The sequence below is a fragment of the Neltuma alba genome, unplaced genomic scaffold (genome assembly GCF_004799145.2).
Source record: "Neltuma alba isolate B1F8T4 unplaced genomic scaffold, ASM479914v2 tig00012467_pilon, whole genome shotgun sequence".
Lineage (NCBI taxonomy): Eukaryota > Viridiplantae > Streptophyta > Magnoliopsida > Fabales > Fabaceae > Neltuma > Neltuma alba.
Window position 1 is genome coordinate 82,722 of NW_021636943.1, and position 8,711 is coordinate 91,432.

Here is an 8,711-nt window from a genome sequence, read left to right on the forward strand (position 1 = left end):
GGCTCTCTGTACATAATACACTCATTATAAATAACAGGTGTTAAGCCTCAGATCATTATGGCCCTGCTCGCATTTTCTTATCTTAAATACTTATAAGCACATACACCTAATAAAACAAAACTCTCATTAGATTGTATTTGGTATATCACCATTGAAAGTTCAATTTTAAAGGCTCTTTCAAATCCTCTCATTTCTCTAATTAGATTGTATTTTTGTTACAGTTAAAATCACAACCTTTTTTATTATTTAAGGCAAATGGGCGGGTTTGCCCCAAAATTTTTTTTTTTGGGGATCAGGATGACCTATTGAAATTGAGGCTGCAAACTCGATACAGAGCTGAAGAACTAAGAATATATATTTTTTGGCTTAAGAAACTGAGAATATATATTTTTGGCTCAAGAAGAACTAAGAATATATTAGATGTCCTAAACTATTCCAACATTTCCTGGATATTTTGAAGGATGATTTGTGGATGGACTAATAACTTGGGTTAAGCTTGTAAAATTTATCAAAGCTGGTTCACAGCCACCATGGACATAGTTAGATAGAAGCCTGCTGGGTCAACTATGTGACAAGCTGCATTACTTCTCAAGTAGCTTTCAAAAATTAATCCAACATCCCAACGCATAAATGTTCGTTTTATGACCAAGACTAACAATCGTGTTGCCAACCCAAGCTAAAATAGACCGTAACTCTCTAGAGAATCAGGGCACAATATGAAGCATAACATTAACATACCAGTGATCAAGTAGAAAACCGCTCTTCCAATTTGGGAAGTGATCCACTTGTTCATGTAACTGGAGGACCGTACTTATGCATCACTCAGCAAAATAACGTAAATGATGCATAAGTTGGGTCTCAATTTGATTCCTTAAATATACACCAGCTAACATTGCCAAACTGTAAATACGAGGAATGAGAGTGAGAAGGATTGTAAACTCTGAAATTCCTCACTAAGTGGTCCTGTTATAATAAAAGGATTTCTTTTCATGCAGGAAGAGAACTACAAAAATAACTGATGCCAGTCCTTTTCCTATTTTGGGTGCAACGAACATTGATTAGAACCGCATATGTGCAAGCCCCTTTCTTTTTCTGACGAAGACGTAAACAAAGTTGAAATTTATCATAGTTTTATGTTCAATTTTGTCGCCGCCTCTGTTCTTGTTTCGTGTGGTTACGTCCTTCGCTTCTAGTGTTGATGTTTTCTTTGTGTTTTTTTCCTCCCAGAATAGTGTTCATGCTTGATGCAAAGCAAGAAATACACGAGCTAAAACGACGAAGCTCTCACATTTTCATAATTTTCCGAATGTTTGAGCGTGTTGATGACGTAGACGATTTCTTACTTCAAAAGTTGGGGAGAAAGTAGCTATTGTTGCTTGTAGTACTCAGATTCCTGTATAAAAGACCAAATTAAACAATGGTGCAATAAGAAAGATATAAAAAAGAAGTATTGGGAGATAAAGGGCAAAGGCTCCATTATTTGGCATCAGTAGGTTGCTTTCCCCAATATTCTTTATACATATGAACGAAAAGACGTTATTAAAGCAGAGATTTTTCCACTTTCCAGCAGACCAATGTTGGGAAAGCTTAGTCTGAAAGAAAATTGATAATTCTTTCATCAATGAATCCTGTTTAAGCTTTTTGCGAGGCCCCACTTCGATTTTCTTTGTATTTGTATTGATCCCATTATCTTGTCTGTACATTATTATGGAGACACCAGAATTTCGACCTAAAAGACAACGCATTATGCATAGATTGTGAGGGGAAAGCTTTCTAATTCAAAGCCTATCTTTATGTGATGCTGACGCTGAGTGATCGTTTTAAGTGAAAGTATGACGAGCATAAAGAAGATGCTTAGGATATCTAGATGTGATTTACTTTAGTAGTTTGGTGGGATCTTATATAAGATGCACAATTTGATTTTGTCCCCGCAGGCTCTCCACCAATAAAAGCATGCCACATAAAGAAATCTGCATGATTGGCTTATTAGGTTGCAAGCTCATTGACCAGAGCCTTTGTTGGCCCCACTGGAACACTCAAATCGACTTGGCATGGCCCTACAGCTGAGAAACACGAGGAAGTAACTAAAGCCTTAGACTTTTTTTACACGGTCTTCTCTTCTTCTTCCCACCCTTTCTCTTTTGGCTTGTAATTTATTTACTAAATTTTCTGCTCCTTTCCTTTTAATGTCTTCACGATCCTGAATTGAAGTCCGAAGAACTAGCAATAGTGAAATGGCAAGCATGAAGCGGGAGTCTCGTGGGGGTCATCAGTCGGAGCTGCATCACGCTGCAGGTGACACACCAGGGTCACGCTACCACACGGCTCAGAACACACCGGACGTGCAGTGGGATAACAGTCAGAATCAGCAGCAAGGAGTTCCGGCGGAGACGGTTGCAGCAGCGTTGAAGAGGGAGACGTCGACGGTGGTGAGGACGACGGAGCTAGGGTTGAGAATGAGCGAGGTGGTGTTATGTCTAGTCTCTGCTTCGATAATGGCCACGGACAGGAGCCAAGGTTGGGCTGGTGACTCCTTCTATCGCTACAAGGAATACAGGTACGATAATACTCTTCATCACATCGATCATTGCGTGTGTAAGCAAATATATATATATAATTAAAGAGAGTAATATTAACGAATGATCATCATATACTTATGAATGATGATGGCAGGTATTGTTTAGGAGTGAATGTGATAGGGTGTGTATACTCAGGATTTCAAGCTTGTGAGAAGGCGTATCAACTCGTGTCTGCTAAAAACAAAAGCTTCTTCAATCCCAATCTCCGCTCTCATTTTGATTATCTCATGGATCAGGCAAGTTATATCACACCCTCACCTTATTAAGATGCATGTTAGCTGAAGAAAAGAATAAGTCATGGATTATTATTGAAGTGCGAATATATGTATAATACACAGGTGGTGGCGTATCTGTTGGTATCGGCGTCATCAAGCGCAGCGACGAGGGTGAAGGACTGGGAATCAAACTGGGGCAAAGACGACTTCACAGAGAAGGCGAGTGCTTCCATTGCGGTGGCCTTTCTGGCTTTCGTTGCCTTCGCAATAAGCTCCCTCATTTCCTTCTTCAAGCTGGGAGCTTCCAACTCATCTTCCACTTGATCCATCCTTCCTTTTGCTACTTTTTCGCCCCTCGCTTTATAATTTCCGCCTTCTTGGACCTGCTTTTACTGTTCATTATTATTCTAATTTTACTGTCGTAGTTTCTGTACAGACGGAAAGTGAATGCAGCACATCATTTGAGTGTTAATTAGTGGATGAGTCTCTTTAACCAGTGGAAGGTGGGACCACATGATCTCAGAATTCCAACACTTATGCTCTCGCTGCTACGTTGCTTCCCACTATCGCCTGTCTTCCTCCCTTTTTGCCTACAATTTAGTTTTTCCTGCGTTGTTCATGTATGCATAGAAGCCTCCGCGACTTCGAAAGTTTTTTTTTGGCAAGAGCTGAGACGCGAGAATTTGTTGGGCCTGAGAGAATTGGCAGTGATAATACAAAATTGCTCTTCGGCCCAAGTACGAATAGGTTAGCCCAACCTAATTGTTTTCATCAATACGCAAAGTTGGCTGGATAATATTTGTAAAATATGTGTCTATATAAGTCAGAGCCCAGGCCATTCTGATTAATTTTGCGAGACCAAAAGAAGTACTCCATTCAGTTCTAAATATAAAACCTATTTTATAGTATAAATTATATTATAAAATGGATATTATATTTAGAATCGGAAGAGTAGTAGTTATCAACTAACATGACAAATTAATATTTAAATTCCTGTTAAAAGCTATGCTCACATTTATTGACAGTATCTCAACTCTTAAATATGATACTCAGTCCGTCCTTTTTTTATAAGCAGCCTTGGATTCCATCACGTAGATAAAAAAGTTACTTAAAAATAATAAATGAGTAGAAATTAGAAGTTCTATCTTTAAAATACTTTTATTTATGGAAAGAAGAGAATATAAGGAAGAGAAAAAATTATTATAATAAAGAAAATAATGAAAGAAAGAGATTGTATGATGGAAATAGATGATGGTATTAAGTATTAAAATAAATAATTAATAAAAGTAAAATAAAGAATTTGGACAAAAATTTAAAACAATTTGTAAATATTGTTTATATTTAGATACAAGAAAAAAATAATAGTTATTGTTTATAAAAATCGACGGATGGAGTACCTTTAACAGGAGAATAACTATACATAAAAAGAAAAGGTAGTTCTTTTGCTTTGTAAATTAGAGTCGTAAACATGGGAAAAGATAATGATCGACGGGAAAAATGTCAATAAAATTACACTTGAGGGGGGGGATATGCAGATGAATGAATTCAGATTTTGTGATAATCAGAAATCGTAAATGATTTTTTTAGGGAAAAAAAAAAGCAGTGTGCTTTTTGAGTGGTACATTTCGCCTCAAGACCGATTAGAGCTTGTTTTATTTTTGTTTTTGTGTTTGTTTTTATTTCTCTCAGATAGAATTTTGGCCTTTGTGCCGCCAACATGGATCCAAACAAGATGTTAGTTGCTGTGGAAACTCTTGAGCGGAGAAAGTACACATAAATAATTAAGGTTATGTTTTTTTGTTTTCTGTTTTTTGGCTTGAATAGTTAAGGCGTCAAGAATGACAAGCTCTGGCCAACAGTGATAGAGATTGCTCTGTTTGGATTGTTTCTAAATTCAACAATTCCTTTTTTTTTTTTGGTTTTACGTGTTCAAAACTGACCAACTCACATGCCCGTTGCTCATAAATTATGTCTACCATTTTTTAAAAAAATCTCACAACACAAAAACAATAAGGACAGTCCATCATAAATGTTCTGCTTCGTTCTGTTTCATTATTTTTAAAAGAGTCGTGTTTGAATTGTCTGTTCATTAAAAAAAATATCAGGATATTATTGCTAATCTTAGACTCAATTACTTCTAACTTGAATCGTTTAGCCTTTTTTTTAAAATAAAGTTTATGATTATATTTTGGGAAAATAAATTTTAGAAGATAACAATACAATGAAATTACTATTTTGTGGCAGAAAAAAGGATCCATATGCGTGCATTGGAGAATCGGGGAAATGCAAAGGTTGTATTTTTAGCAATATCAGAAAATCAGTACAGAATATTCGTTCTGGTGAGATCTCATCTGAGTTTGCTGAAAATAGATATGAATAAATAAAACTTTTTGTTATTAAAAGTATTAATTTTTTTGGCTCTAAATATCCCTTGTTTTTATATCTCTTTTCAAGTTCACTCACATTATATTAAATTGGCACGATACAGGGACTGCCAAGATGAAGGCATCCTCACTGCAGGTGATTTGCCACTATACATCAGATTGGTAACAAGACTTTAACAATTAGGAGCCAAAACAGCATGTAATTGGACTGAATTTCTTCAAAGCCGGAGCGGTTTTCAAAAACATTTACAAGCATTTATTAATAATTTTATATAATTTAAAAAAAATTTAAAATTAGTTATTTATTATAGAATTCTGAAATTACAATTATGTTATTAATAAGAAGAACTTTTCTAATTAGTTAAAAAATTTTATAATTTGGTAGGCACATTATATGGAAAAGATCATTACTCCCTTTCCTTATTATAAGAGACATTTGATGCTTATAGCATGTTCCTAAATTAAGACACTTAAAAGTTGTCTTTACTTTTGTGTTGATTTCCTATTTTACCCATATTTATTGTTAACTCACACTCTCTCTCCTTCCCATTCTCTTTCTTTAAGAATTTACTATTGTTCTCTTTCATGCTCTCTCTCCTATTAATGAGGGCATTTTGAAAAAAAAATTATACTTTTTACACATTAATTGTTCTTAACTAATTTTGTTTAAGTAAACAAAGCATGGAGTACTTTAAACAAAGCATGTTGTACTTTAGACTCATTTGGCTTAATTATAAGTAATCGTATTTACATTTCATAAGACAAAAATCTTTTTTCATGTTTATCTCATCGTATGAATAAAATAAAGAATGTTTTTTTTTTTGTTGAAAAAAGTGACTCAAACTGCATAGAAACATATATACTTCTCCTGTCTTAAATATAAATTCTTTTTTATAATGTAAATTACATTATAAGATTTTTATATTTAAAACCAGATGAGTACGAGAGAAAGAGGCTAATAATTGGGATGATGCGCGAATAATTGGATATGAGAAATCCTATCACACATGGGTGCCCTCGCCTTGATTTATTTATCACTTTTGTTTATACGGCGGTGGTACCATTTGTTGGCGCATACCAAAATCTGCCTCAATCCCTCCATACTTCCACATATCTTCCCCCATCCCCTTCTCCACTCCTTACTCCTTGCTCGCTCTAAGAGAGTGCGGACGCATTTGCATCGGTTCAAAAGTAACCGTTACAGGGACATGTTTAAAAGGATACATAAATATCTTTTTAATTATATTTTATAAAATACGAAATAAATATATGAAAAAAAAATTTGTCTTAACTTAATTAAAATGTGTCCGTAAGCACTTATAAAAACATATTCAAATGAGCTGGAGAAAGTGAATAGTACTCAACCCGATAACAGACCGACCAGGCAATCATTCCGGCCCCAGGAGAGGTGGAGACCATTCTCAATAATTGAGTTGAGCCGAGGAAAAGCCTCGTCAATTTATCTTAAGTTAAAAAAAAAAAAACTACATGCATACATTTCTTAATGCCTTTTCATGTTAAATCTTACGATCTTGTTTGTCAACGCTTAAAAGTACTATCGGCTCTATAATATAGAAGTTTAACAAGTAATTTAAAAATATTAAGAAATTTGATTAAATTAGCTGTTTGTAATAAATATGTATTAAATTTTTTTTAAATTACTCTTATTCAACTATATATATTGAAACTATATTTAGGTAGAAATACCTTATAATTAATAGAAATATTTTTTTAAAAAATTATAAATTAGAAACATAAAATAAACTGAAATCTTATATTTAAAACAGGAGATAATATAAAATATAAAATATGTATTTAAATCTGTGGCTGTTAAATCAAGAAGATACTTTCAAAATCACTTTTAAAAGTAGTTTTAAAGTAAAGACAGAATTTTATTTTATATATTATTTTATACATCATAAAATTACTTTTAAAGTCATGCCGGAGATTCCACCCATATATCCCTCAATGAATTACAATGACTGATGTCTAATTGAGCAAATGGAACAGCAAAAGATGGGTAATGGGATTTTACGGGAAGGGTACGGTGTTGGGTTGCTGCTGGCATCCAAAATTTGGGGGTATCTGTGGTCCCCACTATCCAACAATCACGATCTTCCCTCCACCCCACGTGGTGGCCCCCATTTTTCTCTGGTTGTTAGGTTGCTCAGTTTTTTATTTAAAAAAAATTCAAGCAAAATTTTAACTAAATTCAAGGATTTAACTGTGATAATAAAAAATAAAAAATATGCTAGTTTACCACATCTATCATTATGGGTAAGAATTTAAAAAGGGTGAGCTAAGCCCATACAAGCAAGAAAGGAAAAAGTGCGCTAAGCCTAAGGATTAAGATAATATTTCATTATTATTATTATTTTGCTGGAAAATAAATTTATTAAAAGGGGAGCTCCCTCGGGGGGTAAATGCGAGGAGACCGTATACGGAAGAGGACCATCCGTCTTGTCCCCACAATTTGATGCATCAGCCGCCCCTCAACCACCCCCCCCCTCATGCCCTCTCTCTCATTATTTAATAAGACATTTCTAAGTTTGTTACGAAATTATTCAAATTCCTAATTAAGTTCTTTCTCGTCAGTTTTGAATTTCGTTTTCACTTTCCAACGAAAACCTCAATCTTCACCCAGTTTACTTAATGGCTTTAACCCAGCCTATTTGAAAATTTGTCTTCTACCAACTCTAATAAGAATTTATTTATTGCCCATGTTTTGCTTTTCTTTTCTTCCCCTTTTGCATTAAGATTCTATTTCAAACCAGAAAAAAAAAATGCAGTGATTTTAAATTCCAATAGAGAGCAATAATCGCTTCACACTGTTTTGTATATTTGAACTGGGTGTTAAGAATCGCAATAAAATAATTTTTTAACTTAAATAAAATTCAAGGCTGTCAAGCTGTCACGACATTTTATTCTAAAAAAAATATAAATATTGAAAACGAGTAATCTAATTGAAGACTAACTTTATTCGTCTATAAAAGGAGGTTCCTTTTTTTTTTTGCCATGGAACAAGGCTTGTTATATTATTAATAATAAAAAGTAGTATATAATTATTATATTTAAATTAAAACTTAGTTAGCTTTCATTTTCATTGGGGGAGTCAATGTTCAAGGCAGATGTTACATACAAACAGGACATGCAGCATTTGCTAAATTGTCACTTTCCCAAATGGCATTCCCACACATAAAAGCAACCTTTGCCCAATCATTCCTTTCGAACTCGTTTACTCCCCCTAAAAAGAATTTTGTCTTTTATTTCACCCCAAAAAAACAATTATTATGCTAATAAGATTGGTCCAGCTAGTAAGAAATTTGCTTATAACTTATAAGGTCGTAAATTTGTATCCTACTATGAATTAAAAACCTTATTAGTAGATAATTTATAAGTACTTGTGTAAGCTCATTCTAAGTATAAAGATATGTCTTGATCCTAATGAGTCTCCAAAACCAAACTCACATAAACTATAATAAAACAACAATTACTATATTCCACTCATCATTCTTTTATGGCCATAAAAACTT

At 34.0% G+C, this 8,711-nt stretch overlaps 1 protein-coding gene across 1 annotated transcript; it reads left to right on the forward strand.

The window, feature by feature from the left end:
- The first annotated feature begins 2,225 nt into the window (after window positions 1-2,225).
- On the forward strand, window positions 2,226-3,642 carry LOC114727372 (CASP-like protein 4A3). The gene is made up of 3 exons (XM_028914081.1): window positions 2,226-2,557; window positions 2,674-2,815; window positions 2,918-3,642. The coding sequence occupies exons 1-3, from the start codon at window positions 2,235-2,237 to the stop codon at window positions 3,116-3,118; spliced, it is 666 nt and encodes a 221-aa protein (XP_028769914.1). The 5' UTR covers window positions 2,226-2,234; the 3' UTR covers window positions 3,119-3,642.
- The last annotated feature ends 5,069 nt before the right edge of the window (window positions 3,643-8,711 follow it).

Bases quoted from the DNA above. Each gene is read 5' to 3' on its own strand.
- LOC114727372 (XM_028914081.1), top strand. From the start codon at position 2,235: ATGGCAAGCATGAAGCGGGAGTCTCGTGGGGGTCATCAGTCGGAGCTG. The intron at 2,558-2,673 runs GTACGATAATAC...TGATGATGGCAG, and splicing joins TATCGCTACAAGGAATACAG to GTATTGTTTAGGAGTGAATG. The intron at 2,816-2,917 runs GCAAGTTATATC...TATAATACACAG, and splicing joins TTGATTATCTCATGGATCAG to GTGGTGGCGTATCTGTTGGT.